This window comes from Phocoena sinus, chromosome 17 (assembly GCF_008692025.1).
Source record: "Phocoena sinus isolate mPhoSin1 chromosome 17, mPhoSin1.pri, whole genome shotgun sequence".
Lineage (NCBI taxonomy): Eukaryota > Metazoa > Chordata > Mammalia > Artiodactyla > Phocoenidae > Phocoena > Phocoena sinus.
The window spans coordinates 47,271,121-47,297,973 of NC_045779.1; the positions used below are offsets into that span (position 1 = coordinate 47,271,121).

General features: G+C 33.8%; 1 protein-coding gene across 1 annotated transcript in view; it reads left to right on the plus strand.

Moving 5' to 3' along the window:
• RIMS2 (regulating synaptic membrane exocytosis 2) overlaps nt 1–26,853 on the plus strand; it is a 452,082-nt gene that overhangs the window by 239,176 nt on the left and 186,053 nt on the right. Inside the window, exons 16-18 of the mRNA XM_032610227.1 lie at nt 13,557–13,736; nt 14,638–14,747; nt 15,567–15,599. Coding sequence (XP_032466118.1) covers nt 13,557–13,736; nt 14,638–14,747; nt 15,567–15,599 — 323 coding nt within the window. The remainder of the gene's footprint in view (nt 1–13,556; nt 13,737–14,637; nt 14,748–15,566; nt 15,600–26,853) is intronic.

The following is a 26,853-nucleotide window of genomic DNA, read 5'->3' on the forward strand; positions in this document are numbered from 1 at the left end:
CTTTATCACAATTTCTGCCATGAGCCTGAGTGCTGTTAGCATTCACCTGAATGATCTATTCAGCACCCACTCACTTCCTTGACCATCTCAAATTGGAGGTAGTGAACTTTACCCCCAGTCCTACTTCACTCAGTCACTCCCATGGCCAAGCTCTGAATATTATCGTCACTTGAAATTGTTCTACCTTTGAAATCTTTTTAATTTTTAAAAAACGTTTAATATTTTATATAATTTTTAAAGGTTACTTTCCATTTACAATTAATACAAAATATTTCACTCTTGGACAAGAACTACACATGGTTCCTTCTTATTCTTTCATTGAGTTACTTTTAACTCACTGGTTCTTTTATCTCAATAGACAACTCCACTCTCTTTACCCATTTACCTTTCCCAATTAGTCTCCACTTTTCTTTACTTACTTACATATCCAGAGGTTGAATCCATTCTCAGAAATATCCTCAGTTCCCTTGCTATATTGTTCTGCTTTTACCTATTTGACAAAGTCCAAATGTGGATCAATCTCTGTCTCTTGCCAAATGGTTTTTTATCTAAATTACCCAAGTTCTCCCTAACTACCTACTTGAGAAAAAAATAACTGAACATTTAAAGGAAAAGTGACCTCTTTATTGAGGATTGTGGAAAGAATAAAAAGAAATTGGCACCAACTTTCTAAGTATCCAGTTTCCTGGTCTAGATTTCAAGGTGGCATTAACTATCATGGTCTGGGAATTCCCTTTCTGTGAATAAATATATGTTAATAGTTCCAAGTAGACCATAGTTTGGCTGTATGAAATCTGGAATTTTCTGAATGGAATAAATGTAGTAAACTCAACATGGCATCTCCAATATGTGAAGAATCAGAACAATGGGTCTCTCTGTTTCATGCTTGTAAAATGAAATATTATGAGTGCTTTCTCTTTGGAACAGATGAAGAGAAGCTTAAATAATGTTTGCTAAACTTCTTTTATATTACTTCAGGAAACAAATATTTAACTAATATTAAGAATCAAAACTTTTTCTTCTTCTGAACAGGTTATGCTGACCAGTGCAAAATTATCTCTGATCATTGTGCATTTTAAAACACATTTCAACATTTAAACAAACATATTTAGAATGGATATCAGGTTACCTTTTATTGATTTCCCTTTAAGACATATCCTTTATTTCAATAAATATATCTTTTATATTTTAAAATTTACCCCCAACCCTACTTTTCCTCCTAGTAATTATCTTTACTTAAAGCTATACATAGCATATTAAGGAATCACTGACATTGCTGGTGGACAACGTGGAAACTTTTACATAAAAATGTGATGGAGGAGATGACAACTAGGCTATATCTTAAAGGAAGAATTAGAATTATTTAGGGGGAGATATGGTAGGATGTTGGTGGAATTTTCAAGAAATATATGAGCAAAGTTACTAAAGTAATAAACACCATGTTTTAGTGCTGTTGGAGCATTAGCCACAAGGCAGGGAATAGCAATAAATGAATCTGGAATGATAGAGATGGTCCCGATTATGAATAATCTTGTATACTCTGTTAAGGAACTTAGGTCTAAGACTGTATGTGATAGAGGTACTTTGAAGAGTTTTAGTTTGGGGATGGCTATAATACATTTATTCACTCTAGAATAATTACTCTAGAGACTCTGTGGGTGGTTGATTTGAGAGAAAAGGACATGGAAAAGAAAAGCACATACTGAAATATTTGCCTTGTTCTAGGACAGCAGAAACTCTTTGAGGGCCCGAACTAAGTAAGGTAGTGGATGGAGAGATAGAAGATGAGAGTTAATCAATTAAAATCAATAATACTTGGTAAACAATAGGATTTGGATGTTGAGGGGGAACCAAGAGTCAAGAAACACTCCTAGTCTTACAGCTTGGGTAACTGGGTGCCTGTGGTACCTTAACAAAGATGGGGGGAATTGTTAGGAGAGGAATCAGTTTTGGTGAGAGACAAGTTCAGTTTTGGAATTCTTGAGAGGGCTAAGAGGAAACCTCTAGCAAGGAGTAAAATAATTTTCAAGCTTAAAGAAGTAGTTTAGTCTATGTAGAGCAATTTGCGAGTAAATTTACTACTAGTGGGAAGTAGCCACAAAATGAAAATGAAATCAACCAGAAAGACTACCCATGAAATGAGAGCCAAGGAGTTTTCCTCTGCCATGGGAAACATTAACATTTAAGTGGTAGACGAAGGAAGAGAAATTTCTGAAGGACATAGTGAAGGAAGAATGAGAAAAGTAAGAAGAATAGAGCTAAAAAATTACAGAGTTTTATGAAGGAAGAAATAATGTCAGCAATAGAAATAATAAATGAAAAATGCCCATTGATTTGTCAAGGGAGAAGTCATTGGTGACTTCCACTGATGATTTTGGAAGGGTAGTGAGGGAAGAAAGGCAGAATTCAGTGGCCTGAGGCATGACTGGGAGATAAGAAAATAAATACACCAAAAGAGTGTGGAGGAGAAGTATTAGATAGGGGTATGTGATACCAGAGTAGGTTTCTTTCTTTTAGAATAAGAAATATACCCTGTGTTGATAGGCTTGGAGGAAAGAATGCTTTAGGAAAAAAAGATAGGTTGAAAACACAGGAAAAAAAGAGGATGACTGGAAGAAAGGTCTTAGAGCAGTAGGTAGGGCTAACCACAGAGGTGGAGTTTGTAAACATAAAGAAGCTCTTATTTACCATTGAGACAGGAGGAAAATAGATGAGAGAGTTGGAACTATGTAAGTTTTTAAAGGATGTTAAATTGAAGGTAATTTTGTTTGATAACCTCAATTTTGTTGTTGCTGTGATTGAGATTACATGATTGTTTTTGAGACAAATTCCTGAGGATTCCCAGAGGTTGAATATGATGTTTGATTGAAAATGAGAAAGTTTAAATAGTTGTTGGGTAAAAACTGATGGGAACTGATTAAATATAAGTAAAAAGATTTTTGGTGATGCAACCACGGCAAATGTTGGAAACCATGAATTTGTAATGTGCCAACCTGTATGAATGTATGCTTTGCTTAAGCAATACCCAGTTGCCTAGATGTTGAAGAATCAGATTATGGCATTGAACCAATTTTAGGGTTTTGATGAATGTTTGGAAGATTTGGTATAAAAGGGAATCTGAGTGTTTTTATAGGAGGGGTCCAGGTGATCAGTCACAGAGTCTAGGATGAGAAGGATGGAAGAAAAGCAAAGAGGGTGCTATATACTGGCAGGAATTGGTTGGACCAAGGAACAAAAAGTATCAAATGGAGATCAAGTAAGTTGCGAGTGAGATTATAAAACACCTGACAGAAATAATGATTGTCATCAGTTTGAGATATTGGAGTTTAATATTTCTGAGTTTAAATAGTTTCATTGGATTCTAAGATCCACAGTGTTTCCCTAGGAGGGAGCGCTGATGCAGGAAAAAAGTGACAATTATTGAAGTCTTGAAGATCCAAGAGTTGTGGTTCAAGATTATTGAACAGTTTTCTGCATGTGCATTGAAATCTCCTGGCATTACCATAGGAATTACGGTAAAGAAGATGGCTGACACCCAATTCCTCAAATTATCAATGACTAAGGGATAGTGATTGGAAGTTGGATAGATATTAGCAACCTGAATTAATAATGGATCTTATAGCCAAGGGGCATGCTTAATAGACATTACAGTGGGAGAGTAATGGCCAGAGTGTCTCTAGGGAACCGATCTCTCCTAAATCCATGGACTTTGAAATGTGAAAGAATAAGTAGCTTCTGCAGGTGAGAGTTACACTGGAAGGAGAGTCTGCAGAGCTGAGCTAAATGTTATTTAAGGTAGGGATATGCAGAAACCATTCTGCAGAATGGTTGATGACGTAAGGAAGTTAGTTAACAGTGGATAAGGATTCTTGAAAATATAGCTAAGAGAATCAGAGAAGATTAAAATGGTACAGAAGAGAGTACAAGAAATGAAGAATTTAGAGAGAAGATATCAGGGGGCAATTGGGCTTGCCCTTTACTTGATACTAAGATTTACAGAGATAAGATGCTTAAATAGAAGTGATATACCTCAACTATCCTAAATTTATCCTAAGTTGTTTTGGTGCCAGAATTGGAAGTTGTTTGGTGCCAGAACTGAGTTGGTTCTGGGAAAGGTCTGACCTGAGGCTAGAGTAGTGCTGAGGGATGCCATAGCGTTTGAAGAGAGGCAGTGAATGGTCTTTTCTTAAGGTATTTGGGGACATGACTAGGACCCTAATTAGAGAAAGGTTTCTGACAAAACTAGTGGAGTCACAGGAGGATGAGATTCCTGTGTGGAATGTAGAATGTTTTCCTGTAGATGTCCTATCTGAGAAGTATACTGAAAGCCCTTAGTGAATGGGATCAAATCTAAGTTATTCACACTTCCTGAGCTACCCCTCCCCTTTTTGCCTTAATTTCTTTGCATTGTTACAAACCTCCTTTCCTCTTAGAAGCATTTTCTTCTCCATCACAAGGAATCTATTTGTGTTTCTGACTGTACGCTTTCTTAATTTCTCTGGAATTATCCTCCATTCATTATTTCTTGTTTCTCTTACATTTCAATCTCTCTTACTTTTCTAATTTGTTTTTCCTCAAATTGTTGTTACGGAGGACTGTTGAAATCTTCTTAATAATACCTTCTTTCTATTCTGCCACACCTTCAAGCTCCCTTGAAAATGATCAATTTCTCTCTCTTACTTAGGTCATGTTTCTTGACTATGTATTTTTACATATGCTTTCTCCACTCCTTCATCAGCTCCTAAGCTTTAACCCTCTGCAGTCTGACCTCTGCTTCCAGCACTTTATTTTAAATGATTTTCTCCATGGTTCTTATTTGCTGTATCTTTTTACACGTATTTATCCTTGTTATGTCCTTGCATCTGCCATTATTAACCACTTCTTTTTTTAGCCTCTCTAATGAATAGTGGAATATTAATATAATACAGTGACTTCTCAAACTGTTTGATTATCTGACTTACATCTGTACAAGAATATTCTTGCAACGCTTCACAAATTTAAGTCCAAACCTGAAGTTACTCTCGTTCTTCCCAAGAATTCTATTTCTGTTAATAGATCATCCTTTCATTTTGGAGGCTGGGAATTTCAGGCTCTTTCCTTGGTTTATTCATGTCTTTCATTTAATTCATATGGTGATTTGCCAAACGTTATATAGAGGAAAAAAAAAAAACACATCCCTGGTCAAAGAAATTAACAGGCTTTAGAACCAAGAAAGCACAATTCAAATTCCAGCTCAAAAAATATCTAATTGTGGGACTTTGACCAAGTTTCTGTGAGCCTTAGTTTGCTTATTTCTAAAATGAGAGAGATTGAATTATACAATTTCTGAGATTCCTTCTAACCTTAAAATTCTGTTTGTATAATTCTGTATATTGTATATTTTGTACATTGTGATTTATGTTTGTCATCCATACCTTCTTCTGTTTCCAAACTTTTACTACACATCAGCCTTTTCCTACTCTAATTCATTCCATACACTACTGCTGAAGTCATCTTCTTAATTCATTACTTAAAAAGTACCTTTGTTCAGAACTCTTTGGTCACTCTCATTGAAAATTAAACCCTGTCTTAACCTCTTAACTAGATGTTTAAGATCTCTATAAACTGACTCCAAGCTAATTTTCTAACATTTTACCACATTCTACTTTCTATTATTTCTAGTATTTCCATTTGACTCTTTTTCTCCCCTCCAACCAGACTTATTAACCATAACAAAATTCTATATACAAAGTGATCTAGACCTGTTGCTTCAAAACAAGATCTTTTCTTACTAACATTTTGATAGGTCAGTCCATACAATGTCAAAAAGTGCTTACTCTAAAATTAATAGAAAAATGTCCAATGCATATTAAATGAATGACCTAACTATTGAAACTCTAATAACTCTTTAAGATAATTAACATAGGTAGACTGTAGTCCCTGTCACAGGCTTCTGGAGAACGGACATGAGACGTCAGAAGGCCATTTTGTGCAATGCCACTGTGATGCCTTTGTGTTTCTGGACCATGATGTTCCCATTGTCTGATTCTAGACACAACACAGGAATATCAGTGGGGTCAGAGGTTAGCTTAGCTGCTTGCTGGGCTAGAACAGATATCACCCAAGCCTGCTCATCTGACCGGGTCCCACGGCAGCCCAGGTTAAGTCCCTGTGAATCTGTGACCAGGGCTCCATCAATGGATGGATTCTTCACTGTGTCCTCCAAGTGCTACTTGGAAGCTGTCTTCATCCCACCCACTGTGTGCCAGGCCCAGGACCGCACAGCACATGGCGTCCTTCTTCACCACCGCCCTCCCATTTGACTCTTTTTTATGGTTGCCATCTATCTGCTGATATTTCTTCAGCTTTTCATACAGGAGATATTGTCCGTCCTTTCTAAGATAGTCTTTAACATGCGAATCATATAATATTTTAAATTCCCTGCCTGATAGTCCCAACATGTGTCCTAGCTGAGTCTGACTCTGTTGATTGCTTTGTCTCTTGACAGTGGGCCTTATCTTTCTTGCTTTTTGGTGTTTCTAGTAATTTTGACTGTTAGACATCACGTCATCATTAGTGACTGAGGCAGATAGTATTTGTGCCTGAAAATGTGTATACCTTTTGTTCTGTGTGTATGTGTGTGTATTTAGGAGGGGATTAATCAGTCCTCTGACTACTACCTCTATGTGATTTGAACTGACATTATGAAGTAACAGCTAGGGGCAGCAGGCAGCAGTGTATACGAGGAGTTTCCACTATCCATGTAAAACTAGCAAACAAAAGAAATGCTAGTGAATTGTTCAAAGTTGACCAATGGAACTTTTGAACATGGCACTCAGATATTCTAGAGTGAGGAATATGCCTAATCACATTTACTCATGTCATACAATAGCAATGCATAATTTGGTTCTTTAGAGATACATCTTTAAGATGTTTGTTATTTTATGGAATCTTTGAGAACCTGGGAAGGGAAAACATACTATCAATGCTTTAGTGAGATAACTTGAATTTCTTACAGTTAACAAAATGATATTATACTTCAACATCCACTGAAAATGGAAACTATTTAGTAAAATAAGAATTTTATAGATAGAAGGTGATAATTATATCATCTCTCAGGATTTTGAAAAAACATATATATATATATATTTTTTGCGATACGCGGGCCGCTCACTGTTGTGGCCCCTCCCATTGCGGAGCACAGGCTCCGGATGCACAGGCTCAATGGCCATGGCTCACATGCCCAGCCGCTCCACGGCGTGTGGGATCTTCCCGGACCGGGGCACGAACCCGTGTCCCCTGCATCGGCAGGCGGACTCTCAACCACTGTGCCACCAGGGAAGCCCCCAAAAAACATATTTTAAAGATGTGTTAATTTGCTGTAGTTGTTGAGTAAATAATCTTGCTTATTTGTTTTGTTTCTGCTATTTTTGAAGTAAAAATGAAATAACATTGAGAATTATAACTACTATAACTGCTATAACTACTAATAAAATACTCAAAATATCCTCAAGATATTTATATTTTACATGTTTCTGTGTGTACATGTCTACTAATACAATATATCTTTATTGTTCTGGACAAAATTGGGGTAATCTTTTCTTCTTGCTGTTTCCAGCATTGACTGTTTTTTAGAAAATACTTCTATAGATAAGGGAACGCTTTACTTCTCTTTTTGTTGATAAAATAGGGTTATAAGAAATAGTAACATGTTTTTCTACATTAAAAGTGTTTGGTTTCTCTCATCAATATGTGTATTATTACCATTTTCACGTTAGATTGTTATTAACTTGGCTGACCCTAGATATTGCTGTTATTTTTTAATAAAATCATTTACTTTTAACTAACATACAGAATTTAATGTTTAACTGAACAGAAATGTTCTGTAAAAAAAAAAATGCTATCATGCCCAAGGAAAATTAATCTGTCTTCCTCCAAAATAATAAAATATTACTCTTCATACACATGGTAAATAAGTATTTCTGAATATGTACTTATTACCATGGTGTTTTGTGTACTTGCAATTCTCTTAACTTTGGAAGCAATGCTAAAGTAATATAGAGTTTTTATAAAGTTAAACTGTGCCTTGCACAAGATGATGAGCATGAAAATTATAGAGTTGAATCATATAATTGCTTTAAATTACTTGATATGTTGTACAAATATATAACATATTTTATATTAATTACCCTAAAATATCTCATTTTAAAATTCTGTAATATATTTATTTCTTCAGTTGTGCACCAAACGCTCAGGAAATCTCTAAACATTGAAGGTGTTTTATCAAAAGCATAATGCTGCTGCTGTTGATCCGCTTACTGTATTACATAATATAGATGTGGGGAAGTCACTTCTTGCCCCAAACATGAGATTATACTTCTTGTCCTTCAGAGATACATCCAAATTTATTTTTAAGATTTCAGCTTTATAAAGAAATCATTTCTTTATAAAAAAGAAAAAATAGTAATTCCTAAGTAGCTTTACTTTTTACAAGTCTATTTTTAAAAAAACCCTATTACATTTACTTATCTTTACAGTATAAATGCAAAATAAGTCTGTCTGATTTAACATAGACTCTAAAGTCTGAGTTACATTCTAGGACAATTTTCACTGATATCTGAATAATACTTTGAAGCACTGTGATGTTTGTTTTTCATTTTTTTAGTATTCTTCTATTGTATTTAGAGAGATAGTCTACATTGAGCTTATGTTGATCTGGAGTTGTATCATTGCAATGGTTGTATATAAGTGAAAGAAAATGCTCACTGGCCTATTCTTTTCTGTTACACTGCGTAACTCCCATGTACTTTGAGACTAGGAGAAGTAAGTAGCAAAGGTGATGAAATAAGTAGGAAGCTGTGCCAGATACCTGGAAATTAAAAAATCTTTCAAAGGCGACTATACGAGAGGAAAAATGATTAAAAACGTACAACTTCACTTGATGATTATAAAATGATTTTTCCCTTAGAAATCCTCATCAAATCTGCATGTACTATCATATGCTTTTAAAGCTGGGTTGTTACAATACTGGGTCTTGTTTCAATAGTGTCAGTCAATATAATTCAAAAAGAGTCATGTACCACAATGTTTATTGCAGCTCTATTTACAATAGCCAGGACATGGAAGCAACCTAACTGTCCATTGACAGGTGAATGGATAAAGAAGATGTGGCACATATATACAATGGAGTATTACTCAGCCATAAAGAGAAACTAAACTGAGTTATTTGTAGTGAGGTGGATGGACCTAGAGTCTGTCATACAGAGTGAAGTAAGTCAGAAAGAGAGAAACAAATACCGTATGCTAACACATATATATGGAATCTAAAAAGAAAAAAAATGGTTCTGAAGAACCTAGGAGCAGGGCTGGAATAAAGACACAGACATAGAGAATGGACTTGAGGACACGGGGAGGGGGAAGGGTAAGCTGAGACAAAGTGAGAGAGTGACATGGACATATATACACTACCAAATGTAAAATAGATAGCTAGTGGGAAGCAGCTGCATAGCACAGGGAGATCAGCTCAGTGCTTTGTGACCACCTATAGGGGTGGGATTCGGAGGGTGGGAGGGAGACGCAAGAGGGAGGAGATATGGAGATATATGTATATGTATAGCTGATTCACTTTGTTATAAAGCAGAAGCTAACACACCATTGTAAAGCAATTATACTCCAGTAAAGATGTTAAAAAAAAAAAAAAGATGTTGTGAAGACACAGGGAGAAGACAGCCATGTACCAGCCGAGGAGAGAAGTTTCAGGAGAAACCAACCCTGCCAACTACTTGATCTTGAACTTCCAGGCTCCAGAGCTGTAAGAAAATAAATTCTGTGGTTTAAAAAAATATGAATTAGCTCTATTTGTGGAGTATCCTCTGCAAATGTTTGCAGTTTGGAATAGCAGCCACTAAATAAGCAGAGATATAATCTGTATCTATCCAGGTAAATGGCACATACAAACTCTGAACTATTATAAACATATGTATCAGAAAATGTAAACTATTTAAGAATAGAATTCTGACAGATATTAAATCATTTTTAAAAGACAACCAAATTATTTACCTAAGAAAGATTTAAATATACAGGTCAGTGTTTCCTAACTTGTACATGGCTTGATTTTGTCAGTCTTGTAAAAGCTGTTTACCCTTTTTAGAATAATATTTTGAAATACGTAAGGTAAAATAAAGTAAATAAGTTAGATCACAAAGGAAACTATTTACATTGAAATATAGACCCCAAATTCAGAAACCCAGGTAAACACTTAAATATTTTATGCCTTGCAAATGGTTATCTATTATTTCCCATGCCTCAGTTGCTACTATTCAAAATTAATTATTTATAAGTTCTTAAAATTAAAACTCACTAAGAATTTAGGTGGAAGTTGGCAAGTTTTATATCTCAGACCCTTAAAGAACCTGCTATGAAGCTGGGTATTATATATGAGACTTAGGCATTGCTGCTTTCAATTTTCTCAGCAATAATCTTAGTTCTCACCTAGTAAGACCTTTTCTTACCCAACTGTGGGAGCAGGAGCCTATCTTGACCTTCTCCTGTGTTATCAAAGTTTAAAATATGATAGCTTTCCCCTCCCCTTAACTGTGGTGGAACATTTCAGTAAATTTCTACCTTCTACTGTGGTTCTTGTCATGTTTCACTTATTAAACAATATTCATTTCACACTATGGAAATCATATAATTCATATTATTGATGAATATGGAAAGAAAAATATAAGTAAAATTTAAAACATTGATTATAATCTTCAAACAACGTTTTCACTGAAGAGATTTTTTTAAGGTATATTTCCTAAAGAGTGACCTGTTTGCTTTAAAAATAATAGTATCCTTTCAAGGACATAGAACTTAGCAACACATTTGAAATAATTCTCTGGCTTTCACTCACGATTATATATTTCAATTATTAAAATATAGTGTCAAAGAAGTGTAAGTGTATATCCTGATATTTCACGTTCCACTTGGAAAAATTACTCGGTGGAATCAGAATAAATCAAATTTTGCATAAACAAGTGAAATATTAGCTTAATTTTCTGTTGGGATAGTCATAGATATTCCAGAAAGTTGTGTTACTACATGTTATATAATGAAATAAGTTTATTACTAATTTAAGATAATAGGAAATATGAAAATAATGTAAAGATTGGTACTTTCCAAAAATAGGTTTTAAGGAATCTAAGGTATATGCATCCCTTTGATTCTGGTTACCTATTGTGTTGAATATATACAAAGATATGTACACCAACAACATTTAACAAATATTGAGCATATTTATTTCTTTTTCTTTTTCTTTTTTTTTTTTTTTTTTTTTGCGGTACGCGGGCCTGTCACTGTTGTGGCCTCTCCCGTTGCAGAGCACAGGCTCCAGACGCACAGGCACAGCAGCCATGGCTCACAGGCCCAGCCGCTCCGCGACATGTGGGATCTTCCCAGATTGGGGCACGAACCCGTGTCCCCTGCATCAGCAGGCAGACTCTCAACCACTGCGCCACCAGGGAAGCCCTCTTTTTTTTTTTTTTATAAATTTATTTATTTATTTTGGGCTGCATTGGGTCTTTGTTGCTGTGCTTGGGCTTTCTCTAGTTGCAGTGAGCGGAGGCTACTCTTTGTTGCACTGCGCGGACTCTAGGCACGTGGGCTTCAGTAGTTGTGGCATGCGGGCTCAATAGTTGTGGCTCGCGAGCTCTAGAGCACAGGCTCAGTAGTTGCGGTGCATGGGCCTATTTGCTCCGCGGCACGTGGGATCTTCCTGGCCCAGGGATCAAACCTGTATCCCCTACATTGGCAGGCAGATTCTTAACCACTGTGCCACGAGGGAAGTCCTGAGCATATTTATTTCTAAAGAGGAGTGTTCTCTCTAAAATAGTTTTTCAGGAACAAAAATAGAATTATGATTTCTTACACTATCAGGCTGCCTTTTCATTTCTCTCTTTGACTAGTAATTGAATATTGTATATGTATTTACATTTAATCTCAGCTTTTCACATATTCTGGATACACTTATAAAAAAACTAAATTCTTAAGAAATCAATCATAGTACATGGACTTAAAAAGAGTTTAAAAATATTTGCCTTATATGTTACCCTATGAACTGAAAGTGTAAGATAATCACAAGGTAACGTTATAGAGTAAATCCAGTATCCAGTTCCTGAAGTCATCTAATCTAATGCCTACTGGTCCAATATGCCACGTAATTACTTACATTTGGGAAATTGTATCATTTCTTTTCTTATTTTTCTTTAATTGCTTGCATTTTTCATTAACAAAAATAAGACTGAGAGAATTTATAGGTAAAGTGGAAGTCCTTAATACATTAATCTTGAGGGAGACTACTGCTTTCTTTAGTGTCTATAATATATAAACATTTCCATTGCTGTGGTTACAACTACGTGTGGGGTAATAGTTTCATTTGAAGTATACTTTGGAGTATGTGTTACTTTGGAGTTCTAGAGCCAAAGCTAGTGTTTTGGGGGTTGTTCCATAGATAGTGGGGCTGGCGTTAGGAGACATTTACTGATTACATGTTAGATGTAAAAGCATTACACTAGACTCCAGGGATACAAAAATTAGTATTGATAGGTTATTCATTTAAGTCTGTTTCTTTCAAGAAGGATTAGGTTTTGATGTTAGATTTATTTGTGGTCAAATTGTGTGAAATCACATTGTTTCAGAACCGTTATTATTTCAATCAGTTAATACCCATCCTGAATTGTGTTGGTTGGCATCGCTAAACTGCACTGAGATAAATGGCATAGATTGGTTGATTAACTCTTTTCTATACAGTGATTTTTCTTGTGGACTATGTTTTTTTGTTTGTTTGTTTGTTTTTGCGGTACGCGGGCCTTTCACTGCTGTGGCCTCTCCCGTTGCGGAGTACAGGCTCCAGACGCACAGGGTCAGCGGCCATGGCTCACGGGCCCAGCTGCTCCACGGCACGTGGGATCTTCCCAGACCGGGGAACGAACCCGTGTCCCCTGCATCGGCAGGTGGACTCTCAACCACTGCGCCACCAGGGAAGCCCTGGACCATGTTTAAATATGGCTACAGACTGCAAAGTTGCACAGCTTTCTCGTAACATTTTGATTCTGCTGTTTGAATGTTTAGGTGTATCAATACATGATGATTGTGCTGAAAGCCACTTTATATCTTAGTTGGTATACTAATAAACAGGCTTAGGGACTTGAGAATTAGTGCTTTTATGGTTTTCTTTTATCTTTTGAAAATGTTAGGAAAAGTCAAAGAATTCTTTTCAAACATTAGAATACTTCACATATTTCACATGTTCCATTTAGAGAATTCATTTTGGAAAACAGTTTTGTTTTGATTATAACTGAGCAACTCCTATTGTCTTCACTGGGAATTGCTATTAAAGGCAGATGTTGGTTCCTTAAAAGTTCTTACGAAGTTTAGTGAGAATTTACTCAGAATACGTTGGGGAAGAGAACATTTTTTTTCCATACTCAATAATTTTAAACAATTACCTTTTTCAAAATCAGTTTGATGCATCATAACAAAATAGCAGAAGGGCACTGAAGATCAACTGAGCTGCTTTTTGACTAACGTTTCAGGGATTGTGAAGCAGCAGATAGACAGCCATATCACAGATCCAGATCAACAGAACAACGGCCTCTCCTAGAGCGGACAGCCACCCGCTCCCGATCCACTGAACGTCCTGATACAAACCTCATGAGGTCGATGCCTTCATTAATGACTGGAAGATCTGCCCCTCCTTCACCTGCCTTATCGAGGTGAAAGATAAATCAATCAGACTAACTTCCCCTTTGCCCCACCAGCACACCATTTTACTTTCCCAGCAGCTAAGTGGTCTCTTCTGTCATCCTTGGCTGATCACTAATAACAATCGACACTAACCTTTTCAGTGTAAGCACACTATTTATATTCAGCGGATATAATAGTGTGTGACTACCATTGTAATTTGTTTATTAACTGTCCTGACCTCATTTGTTTTGTGATTTCTCATTTATCAGGAGTCCTGGGTAAATCCCCACATAATGCACCTCATGACTATCGTGTTCTCCTACAGAATGAGAAATTGTTTGTGTCCATTAGACATCACTTTTGGAATAATCATCATAATGACAATAAAAAAAACTAGATTTTTAGTTTCTTTCTATCAATACTATATGTATTAACCAATATCTTCTTTAGCTGAATTTTGAATTGTTCAGGGTTTTATTTGTAGTCTTGTGAGATAATTTCTAATAAAGGGATATCTAATCTAAGCCTGAGCAAAAATCTCTTAGGATCAAGGGAGGGAGGTTAGTGTTAAGAATTTGAAATCTGGTAGAAAGAAATGTAAGCATTACCTTTCATTTTTTTGAGCTGCAGAATTCTCTTCTTGCTTTCATATGGATAGAATACTGATCTACATTAATAATTCCATGGATTTTACTGTAGGGTTTTGTGTGCATGTATCTGTGTATGTATGCATATTACATAAAAGTATAAACATCTTTTGCTATTTAGATAATCATTCAAATATCCATATTTTGTCCTACTTTCCTAACCTTTTAATCAGCAGCTAAACCTCTTTAAAATTGCACCATACAGCTGTCATATGAACCAAATGTGTTAAAAGTGTTTTAACTCATTCTATTGAAAAATGAATATTAATGATGTATCTTGTAGGTCTCACCCTCGTACTGGGTCTGTCCAAACAAGCCCATCAAGTACTCCAGTGGCAGGACGAAGGGGCCGTCAACTCCCACAACTTCCACCAAAGGGAACATTGGAGAGAAGTAAGTTTTATTTCTATTTGTGTCATATAGGAAATACCCATGGAAGCTAAGGTGAATCAAGATTCTTATTTACTACCTTTGTGTTAGCTTTCTTCTTTTGTCAGTGGAATATCTTAGCTGCATTTGCTAGTAGTTATATTTATAAATATATTTATAAATATTATATATTTTGCATTTAAATTTTATAATCTTTGCAGGCAAAAATAACCTATCATTATTGCTCTTGCACATTTTTCAAACTTTAATAAACGCGTTTTAAGAAGTAAACTTAATGCTCTTAAATAAGCAGTTGGGTGATGTTTCTTTGCTACAACTAAGTTTATGTAATTGTTGATAGTTACATAAAGTTTATTAGTAACTAGCCAAATCAATTTTCACACACTGCAAAGGACTGGTTAGCTGATGCACAACAATGGTGATCCTTCTCAAAACTGGAGTACCAGAAAAAGGTAATCATGAATATACAAGAAAGATGCATGTTGTACTGATATTTTTAATACTTTCAAATTTTTGCATAAGAAGCACTATTTGCTTACACACAGATGAACATACTCCCCAGACATCTGTAAATTCTTGGATAAAGGGCCTCTAAAAGCATGGATGATAAAATATAATAATTTTTAATGTCATTTTTTTAAATGGTCCCTTTATTTGGTAACTGGATGTGCTTTACCAAAACAAACAAACCAACAAACACATTTAAGTCACCATTTAACTTTTCTTTAATAGATGATACATTCTGTGCCTTTGGAAATTTCTGTTGTTTTTAACCCCTGTGCTTTGGTTCCCTTTTTTGTTTTGTTATTTTGTTTTTCCTAGACAATGGAGTCAAGGAGATAGAACCTTATGAAGGTCTGTACATAAAGGAGGGTTTGTTTTGTGCTGACAGCCTTTTTAGGGGTTATGTGAGCAAAAATAAACCCAACTGCAATTGATGTCCCTCCACTGTATAGACCTTTATTACAGTAAAATTACTTTGTTTTATGATTCCAGTAAAGTATTTGACTTTTGTCTTACTTGGAAAATATACAAAGGAGTTAAATTTTTTGATTCAATCAAGTAAGAATGCAAAGAATTTAACTTCTTTTAAATCACAAGGTAAAATTTTCTTTTTTAAAAAATTTGCTTTTTAAATAGAATTTAATGTTTTGTGTAAGACTTTAACCAAAGATATCAATTGCAGTCTGTGTTTATGTCATTGAGGATGTACACCTAGTCTAGTTATATTTATAATCATATATTTCATTTTGTATTTATGATGATCTTTCAATTATTAAATTTGGCTTTCTAGAAAAGAAAGTTATTGCATTAGATAGTGATTGTGCTTTGTATTTCCTGCATCATTTTTCATGTTGTAGCAAGACTGTTTATAGTGTAACAAAGTTAAATATGTACAGTTTGATTGTCAGTGCTACATTATGAGTCAAGAGAAAATATTGAGTCGTGATATATGGAGTGTCATACATTTACCAGGACAGTAAAAATTCCTCTGCTGATTATAGAATTCTGCAATTGACTTTGTAACTTTGAAGAATTGTTAACTGTTTTATTTACTGATGAATCTCCGGCACATAGAATAATGCCTGGCACATTATAGGCCTTCAATAAAGATTTGTTGAATGAATACATGAAATATTTATTTACAAATTGGAAAGCTACTTCAAATAGTATAAAAAGTACCATTAAAATAATCTTGTAATTCTATATATGTTTATAGTAAAATTCATATTTGTAACACATTTTTAAGTGCATTGCATTTGAGCAGCAGTACTTTTATTGCCTTACATAACTTAGAACAAGTTGTGATCTTGTTAGTTGTAGCTGATTGATTTATCAACTCCTATTTTGTGGTCCTTTTTATTTACTATGTACTGTGAACTATAATTGTAAACAGCTTAGTGCTATCGTGACTAATGGTCTGTTATACAGCCTGATAAAAAGATATTAGCATTTCTATAGTTGTCAATTATTTACATAAAAATGGGAGTGTATAATTTTAAAAGTACTTTCCATAAGGAAAGTTCTGTAATACATACAGAATCTTTTGTCTCCTCTCCCCACAATTTTTAAAGATAAGGTTTGGCATCATTTGTTGGAATATGAAGTCAGAAACATAATTCATGCCATAATTTTTTCTAAATTCAGTTTTAATATCTTCTGTAGCAATAGTCCATTGAGATATGAGTTGTTCCATTCTTTGTAATAATAAATATACCAAAAAAACTGACAATAAAGCTGATACTGAAGGTCAGGGAAGTTTTCCACGGGCTTATCAACAAACATTCTATTTTCTATCTGGTTTTGCCCTATAGAATCTATAAAAACCACAGTTTTCCTATAATGTCTCTAATTGTGACTTTTCCACTTTTATAAATAAAAGAGAGGAGAGTCAAAAACCTCTCTTATTCTTTCCAGTATGAAATAAAAGGATTTGGGGAGTTTTGGTTGTTTTGTTTTGCTTAAAAGTATGAATGATTTTAGCTGTGTTTTCATAAATACTGATATGAAGACTCCAGCAGATACATGATTGTATCTTTTCTTTAGCTTTAAAGGCAGTATATAATATCTCCTTTAGAAGTCTTCAACTTCTAACTGAAGTTAAAGGTATAACCCAAAATTGACTATGGATTAATGGTCTAAATCGAATTATGTTTGGATTATCTCTTAAAAAGTTGTCAGACTTTATAATTTAGTGACACTGTTTTAGAATCAAAGAAATGACATGTTTATTTTCTGATCCTGTTCAATAGCTGAAAAATGAACAAGTCCTAATTTAATTCCTTTTGACCTGGGATATATTTTAGTCTGTTTATTAATTTAAAACCTTATATATGTTGGTCTTGACAGTGTTACAGTATTAGTCATCTTCTTTTTGTCTGAGAGTCAGAGAAAATCGAAACAATATAATGAAAGTACAATGTACTAAACAACCACAAGGCATTATTATTTTTAATTTACCCCTAACTTTGATGTACTGGCATTTTATAAAAATAAAAACAAGTTTATAATATTATTTTTTGTTTCTCTAGAAGAAAAGTTATGTAGTATTATTTTTCTAAGAGTATATCAAGTTTATAGATGAAGTATTTTGCCTGTCTTACAGTTATTACGTATTACAAATACTCATGGGCCACAATTTCTTTTATAAATCAAAGTTATCATAAAAGGAGACAGTAAGGTAATTTATTAACAGTATACTTATGTGCTTTCATAACATGTCAGAAACTCATTAAAAATAATCTATTTGTCTCCTTATTATCACTCATATCATGAATAATTTGAAATGTGTTGTTTTGTTTTACTTAAGAGTAACAGATGTACATATCTGGTCTTATCCTTTTCTTTACTTTTACTTTTGCATATACAGAAGTTAATGAAGTAACTGAGCATGTGGAAGAGCAGGGGGGAGAAAAGCAGGGTGAAGAGGTCAAGGCAGGTCTGTCTGACTGTGTGTCCAAAATAAATAATCGAATGTTTTAGAAGTATGACTTTTCTATTTCACGTAAGACTTTAGGCTCCAAATTTATAAATACAGAATAAAGAACAGATTGTTCAGTACTAATTTTAAAATAATTACTTAAATTTATTAGTGGAAAGATATTACATGAGCTAGCTAGGTAAATTATCAGGGTATTTAATTTACCCGTCTGAACATTCTCCTTATTGTTTAAATCAAACTGAAGTTATAGACAATGCCTCTCACTAAGATTTATACTTATCCTTTACCCCAGCCTTATATTCAGTTCATATATTTACTCAAAAATGTTTTTTGGGTACCTACTAAAACACTGTATTTCACTGAGTGTAGGTTCATTGAAGTTCTAGTCTCTTCTCTCAACAATTTTGTTTTTTTAGAGGTAAATTACAAGTAAATATAGAGAAGAATATAAATTACAAAATTTTAGTTCTTGAAACTTTTAGAAACTATTATAATTTATCCATAAACTTTTTTCTAAATTAAGAACAAATAACTGTAGCTTCATCTTCAACCCAGCTCAGTATTGTGCTATTTATTGACAATCCTAATTTCTCCCCAAAGAGTCCTCCTTCTAAATGGAATGAAGACACTTCATTTTGGTGTTTTTAAGCCCCTATTATGTTTGCATACCACAATTTTTGCCACTTTCTTTGTCAGAATATTTCTGAAAGTATTGTATTCATGAATGGTAGCGTGTACTTTATGTGCCTTTTGTTCTCTCCTTTACCATTGTGTGAAAGCAATGTTATTATGTATATTGTGCGTAAGATGTATTTTCATGGATGCATTCTTGCAGTAGTGTTTGTGGTTTAAGACAGATAACCTCTTAAACTGCAATTGCAAATTTTTTAGTAGCTATTTTTAAAGTCATAAAGGTGAGAAAAATCATCAGAGTACATCTGGTAATGAAAACAAAGGCAAGTTTAGACGCATATTTATATCAATAAGAAAGTATAACTATCTCTGTTCTGAACATAACGTGTACTAGCTACCAGAATGTCACACATCTTCCATTTTCCTGAAGTGCTATAGGAATAACATTTTTAGGGAATACTGTAAGAATGAATTTCATTTTAATTTAGCTGTGTGGTTAATGTTTCCCTGCTTGCCCGTTCCTATGTATCTGAAACTAGTCCATACGAATACCGAAAGGCTTTCATACTGTTCGTGAATTGGCTTTTGCAGTAAAGTCATTGTTAAGTATATCATTAGTTTGGGGACTTCAGCAGTAATTAATATCACTTTTATTTATTTTTAACTTTATTAAGATAAAGAAGTCCATTTATTGAGCCAGTTTGTCGCCTATGCTTAATTCTCAAAATGAAATTGATAAATTACATTAGTTCTTAGAATAAAACTGTAACTGCAATCTTCCTAACTTATTATAAAATGACTCGTTATTCCTCATTTTATTTTTGTTTTTATTACTTTTCTTATGGGCTAGGAAGGGTATACTTTGCTCTTCTGTTCATTAATGTGAGGTGTCATGTTAGTGCATGGATTTGTTTCTCTGGTGTGTGATGTCATCTTTTGTGGTGTGCTTGGTTTTTATTTGGGTTGTTAATGACCTTAATTATTAATCACTGTTGTCTGTTTTCAATGTTATAAAGACAATGAGGGAGAAACACCAAGCCCACCTAATAATGGGAAAAAAGGCAAGTCTAATATGAAGTTAAGAGTGCCTTTCTATATATTAGACACTCTGTTTTGACATTTGTAATGTGCATGAATATGCTTTCTTAAATAAGTATAAATACAAGTATAGTCCCAATTTAAGTTATCCAATATTTAAAGTGTATTCTCTTTTTAAAATACATTTCTGAATACAAAATTTGTTTCTGAAGTACTTACCTTATTATTGGATCCTGTTACAACCCTATTCTATTGAAATGTATGGCATTAAAAAGTTTGGCTTTGTTTGGTCATAAGGAGTAAGATTCTGAGGAAGATAGTTACGGTCATGATATTATGCATTTAGAAAAACACAACATGCATATTTTTCAACCCAGAAATTATTTTAAAATTGAACTAATTAAAAATATTTTAAAGTAGAAATCAACTTAATTATGAGTTCAACAGTATTAAACAAACATTTGTGATATTTGTAGATTTTTCACAGTACTAAAACTAATATTTGCAGTTTTATACATTATTATATTGCCTAGGCAGTTTAAAAAGATGATTGATTTTAATACTTATATTTAGCTTTTCCTATAATTATAAGTGACAATTCTGTCATCCCCCACAACTAAGTTCTGTCAAAAACAGTAGGACTGATTTTAAAGCCAGCTAAAGTTACATTACATAAAATGCCTATTGTACGCATTTTGACCTAACTTTGTTTTCAAAAAGATTAAAGCTCTTTATAAAACAAGAAAAAAAACCAAAAAACAAAAAACAGTAGGACTGTATATGTTTTGCAGTAATTGATAATCAAATATAGCTACACATGTTGATTTAGAATGTCAGCATTTTAAAATGGTTACATCAAAAAAAATCAGCCTTCTAAAATATCTTCTTATCCTAGCATTTTCCCTTGTTATTGAGCCAAATTAAGAAATACATAGTGTTGTGCTTCAGTAATTTAGTTGAAATGTCCTTTAGTTTTCAATATACTCTTTCTTCCCTGTCTTCATCTTTTATAAATAATGTCTACAATGTGACATTTAAGATTGATTTAGCACTAAAATAATTCTTCTTACTTTGGAGTGTTAATTATTCATTAATACCTCTCCAAGCATAAAATTCTTAAAATATGCTAGGTTATTATGAAAAGGTGAAAATAGTATAGCAAAATAAATAAAATTATATCACGTATTGTAATTAATGAGTATTCTCCATAAAAAAACACAAAAATTTAACTGAGCTTTCAATGTCTGTTTACATATTTGTCATTTTTATCTATTTCTTGACCTCCATGAGTGAAATAGGAAGATTTTGATTAAGGTGACACAATACCATTTCTTTTTTAAAAAGATCAGTTTGATTGTTACCTTGAGAATAACCCGAAATAATTAAGATTAGAAACAAGGAGAACTATTAGGAGGCATTCCCAATAACCCAGGAAAGAGATGATGGTGACTTAGACCAGAATGATAGGAGTAGTTGGATTCTGGATAGATATTAAAGATAGAACCAACAGAATTAACTGACAGGGTAGGAGAGATCCCATGATAAAATCCACGTTTTGGGCCTCAGTAATTGGGAAAATATGGAGTTTCTATTAATAGATTTGGTGGGAATATCAGGTGCTCAGGTTTGGATATAAGTTAGAGATGCTGTTAGACATGTAGGATAGGATGTCAAACAGGCAGTTTGAAATATGTTCTGGATTTCAGGTTAGAGATTTGGACTGTAGTTATAGGTTTAGGATTCATCCTTACAAAGAGAGACTTAAAACCACGAGCCCCATTGGTATCACTGAGAGAACAAGCATAGGTAGCTAAAAGAAGAGGTCCAAGGACTATGAACCGAACTATTCTAACATTTAGAAGTTGAAACAATGAAGCAGGAAAGACTGAGGAGCATCAAGAGTAGGAGGAGAGGTAGTGGGGAAACCGTGGATTTTAGTGTCTCTGAATAGAAATAAAGGAAGTGCTTGAAGCAGAAGAGAATTATCAAGACTGTGAAATGATCACTAGATTTAGCAAATACCAAGTCATTGTGCTAACCTTTATTAAGAGTAGTTTTGGTGGAGTTGTAGGGGGTAAAAGGCCAATTACAGTGGATTTGGAAGAGGAGAGAAATGGAGATAGTATAGGCACCTTTTAAAGAGTTTGGCTGTAAAGAGAAGAAAGGAAATAGAAATCTAGACTAAGAGGATAGGTCAGGGGAACAAGAATACATGAAAGATATATGGGAAACTTTATGTTCATCCTCTGACTTCTAAATCAAGATCTGCCAATTTGTTCTATAGAGCCGTCTGGCCCCAAGCCATCTGCCTATAGTTTGCCAAGACATTTATCAGTGTTCTGTAGCTTTGCTCCTAGATTTAGAATCAAGACTTAGATTTGGAAGGAAACTTATAAATCTTTTAATAAAACAGCTTTTCTTTACTGATAAAGGAGTAGAATTCTAGAGGACAATTAGCTTTCTTCAGTCCACATAGGAGCAGACCTCTAGTCTTGACTCCCAATCTTGTGCATTTATATACCATGCCTTTTCAGATGAATGGCATTCTCCTTGCATGTGTTTCAACCATTTGTTTTATTTTAGATATTAGTTAACAGTTTAGCTCAATTCAACCGATAGCTGCTATTTTTAGTTTGTTGTACTAGGTAGTCATTGAGGATGCAATGATCAATAAGATATATTTCCTGCTTTGGGGAGGCTCCCAAGGGAAAAATAAAACAGTAATAATATAATGATAACAAATGAAACATTGGTAAAATTATTTTATAACATGTCACTTACATACTCTCTTAAGATTGTGATACGTATAGAGGAGGTAAGTTTTGAGGTGTTATGGGCATTTTTTCAGCCCCCAATATTTCTCCCACTACTTGTGATAGTACTTAGTATTCTGATATTCTTTAATGGCTTAATTATTTTAATAATATAAAGCGTAGGCTTTCCAGAACACTGAAATGTAAATATTCCTTAGGGACTGACCCGAGTTATTATTACACACAAATTTCATAGGAAGCAAGTTAGAGCCTGTGAATGGAGAAAGTCAGGTGTAGGGAGAGAGATGCTGGAAAATGTGGAAGAGCACTGGTTACCTTGGAAGGGTGATAATGATAAAATCTTCCTTGAACTAGCCCCTGTCCACTCTAAATAACATTCCTTGCTATGTAGATATGCTATAAATTAACTTTCTTAAATAATTTGGTATATTTAAATTGCTTATAACAATACTTGTCACATAAGTACTATTATTTCTTGCTATAATTTTGTATTTTCAGCACGGAATCTGAAAACTTTGGATTTAAAGTGAAACTAAACCTGATTATGATCATCACTCTGAACCAATTATTCAATACATATTACTTAGTAGTTTTGAGGAAAATAGTAACCTTGATGCTATTCTTGATCACATAGCTTGATAAGAAACAGTACAAGGAGGAAAGAAATCAACTGGATTGCAGCATGAATTGTTGCATATTGCCCAACATTTGTACATTTCAATCCACACGTAAAACTCAACATGCAAATATTTAGCATAAGTCAAAATTGTTTAAACCATTTGGACTTTTCATAATGTTTAGAGAACTCCATTGGAAGTTAATAAATTGCATCTTAAACTCAGTTCTACTATTGAGCATATGTTCTCTGGCAAAGCTTTTAATTTCCCTGAACCTCAGTTATCTCTTCTGTATAATAAACTCTCCTGTAAGGATTTTTAACAGAAGCTAAGTGTTTTGGAGACGTGGCTAATAAATTGTAAAGTCTCAAATCGTTTTGTTTTTAATTTATAGCTTATGTTGTTATTGTTGTTTGTTTGGTTTGGTTTTGGTATAACAAATAGTAGGTATAACCTACTATTGTCTGTTCGTGAGCCATTTGCTGTGGGATTATAAACTAAACCCTAATATACTGCCTTCACAAGTCAAGTCCCTAAAGATATACAATGAGATGGAAGGAAAAATACTTTGTTCCTTTGAGTCTCAGTGTATAGTTGCCTACATTATTTCATATATAGATAACGTTATAAATAGGAAAGAAAGGAAGAAATGAAGGAAGGATGGGAAGAAGAAGGGGAAAAATACAGGTTACAAAGGAACCAAAAATAATAAAATAATTTTGACAGTCTTTATAATGGATGCTTGCTTCTGTAAGCATTCAAGGAATTGGATAGCATTTAGGGTAACAGGGTGTGGACAGGTTTTGTTTTGCTGCCTCTCTGTATTCTCATGAATGCTTCTAGAGTGAGGAGAATACCAATACCATGTCTTAATTTCCAAATTTGACATCCAAATTTGATATCTAGATAGGAATGGATTTTATAGTGGCATTCGTAGATATTTCCTAAGTACAGCATTCCCTGCCAACTTAGATAAATGACAATTTGACAAAAATTAAAATAGGACAGATTCAGGGATACTTTAACATAGCAAGGAATTTATCATATATTCAATTACATCTGTCTTATGGAATAATAACTTGGTGACAATGAACACAATGGATTTGAAAGAGAAGAGACTGAGGACATATGACTATTTAGGTTATTTCAGTAGTCAATCATATGATGGACTCTATCACTTAACTTGTAAACAAGTATTTTCTAATTTCTTTTCCTAATCTTTCCTTTCCTTCCTGGAGACCATTCCTCCTTATTTTTCTTTTCTTCCCCTTTTTCTCATTTTATTTCTTCTAGACTTCCGAAGCCTCAATTGACTAATCAGATTTAGGAGAGAACCCCTTCCACCTCATACATCTCTGCAAACTTCAGCCATTTTTCAAAACATGTCATAAATACAAACCTAAGGCCATCTTCTGTTTGTTGAAAATAACATAATCTTAGTAAGGTGATATGGTACTACAGAAAGAGCACAGGTTTTGGAACCTTGGCTCAGGGCCTGCCTTTTCTAGGGAACAACTTTGTGACTCTAGGCCCTTAACCCAAGTTAGTTCATCTGAGAAAAGGAAATCTTATCATATCTCTTTTGTTCCCAATATGCTTTTTTGAGAATCAGATGAGATAACGCATGTGAAATTGTTTGTGAACCAAGATACCTATTTAGTTCTTATCCTTATTAATCAGCTCTTTGTTTTCTTACCTGTAGAAACCACCTTATAGAAGGTCCTTTCTGTGTTTTATAGGATCAAATATGATGCTGTATGTGAAAGCAGATTGAAACACATAGTATTATACAAGTATAATCTTTTAATATAGGAATTTGTGCTCTTTCAATTGTTGTCTTGATATAGGATTGGCTACATGGTGTGATGAAAACTAGCTGGAATATAGTTAGTTTGTAGAAATGTGGGTTTTTAAAGTATCACTTAACCTCATAGTTAAGTCTTCATGAGTAACTTGTTTCTTCAAATTATCTAATAGTTATTAAATCAATTTTTGAGCTTCCCTATCTACAAATTAAATTCGCAACTATTTACTTGATGCAGTTATCTCCCTAGAACAAAATGTTTTCTGTACTTGAATGGATTTCTAATTTGCATCTGAGCAATGTGACATATTCTTTCAAAGTCATACTTACATTTAAATTACATTATGCATTTTTCACTTTTACTCTTTGGTAGTAGATGTACAATATCATGGGCTACCACTTTGTACTTAAATTTTAATTTTAAGATCTTTATTATTTAACATTAAGAAGACTTTAATTTTTTAAATTACCGTAATAGTCCTTTAATAGAAAAGACTATCTTTAAGGTGCTGCATACTTAGAGCTTTTTTGCTATTTTTTCTTTAGTGTAACTAAAACACTTTTCAAACAATTTGAGCATTTTCCTGACATAAAACTAGTTTGCTTTTCATTACATTAAATATTTCATTTTAATTATATGACCTATAAATTCAAATAGGGCTAGGTATGAGCTGTTCTTAGCATTGCTTTTTGGGTGATGAATTAATGAGTTGGTAGTCAGTTCTGTTCTTTTTATGAATTTAATTCTGTTTTAAAGTAGACACTTGGGTTTCAACATAGGATTTGATAATAGACACATTTAGAACTTCTGGAAAATCTTCTAGACTCCGTGTCTTAATTTTACCATCTCTGGTATAGGTTCTCTCCCATAAAACCTGACTAATCAGTGGTAAGAAACCAGAGCAACTCTAATTTTAGAGCTGGAAATAACCTTAGAAATTTCAAGACCAGCTTTCTTACCTCAAATGTAACAAATTAGAGGCAGAGGGGCTGTGGCATTTGTCTAAGGTTATACCGCCAGTTAATGGCAGGAATGTTCCTAAAAGCCTCCTCAGCCCAGTAATTTATCTGTTACCTCCCTTATGTCACTGATAGCCTTGATCTAGGTCTTCTTTCACTGTTATATTGCCTGCTATTTTTAAATGGATGGTTATGAGTTTTTTGTTGTTGTTGTTACTGCCATATAATAGATTTTCTTCAACTAAAATGTTTGTCAATTCAAAGAAAGTGTTTAAAAATTAACCCTGTTATATGTTAAGGTATTTTCCTCCACACTTCAGAAGATGCTTTCTACTGGTATATAGAAAGGCTGAACCATTTTCAAAACAAGCCATTTCTACTTCGATATACTCAATTTTACTTCAGAAGGTAGAGTGTCCTTCTTTTTTGGAACATCACAAACTTTATCAAATGGTGATATGTGAAACAACTTTTTAAATGACAAGTGTATAGAATTTTAGAAAATTTTATTTTAGGAACCACCCTTTATTCCTTGTGAAATCTTAAATATTATATATTGATAGATAAACCAAAGTGCAGGTTATTCAAAATCAAGAAATACTGTATTATAAATGAGTTTATTATTATCCTCAACATGGGGAAATTAGTCTGTTGTTTTTGTGTTACTACAGGTTAACTTTGGTTAAGGAGCAGATGATTCCTTTGTTCTTTTAGCTAAAGAGGGCTAAACTAGTCTTGGAATTTGCCAGAAGATTTGTATATTCTTTAAAGGTTTTAAGATTTTTCTTTCCACTAGCAGTTGATTCAAATATAGCATCTTTATCCAGATTGTTAACCACTT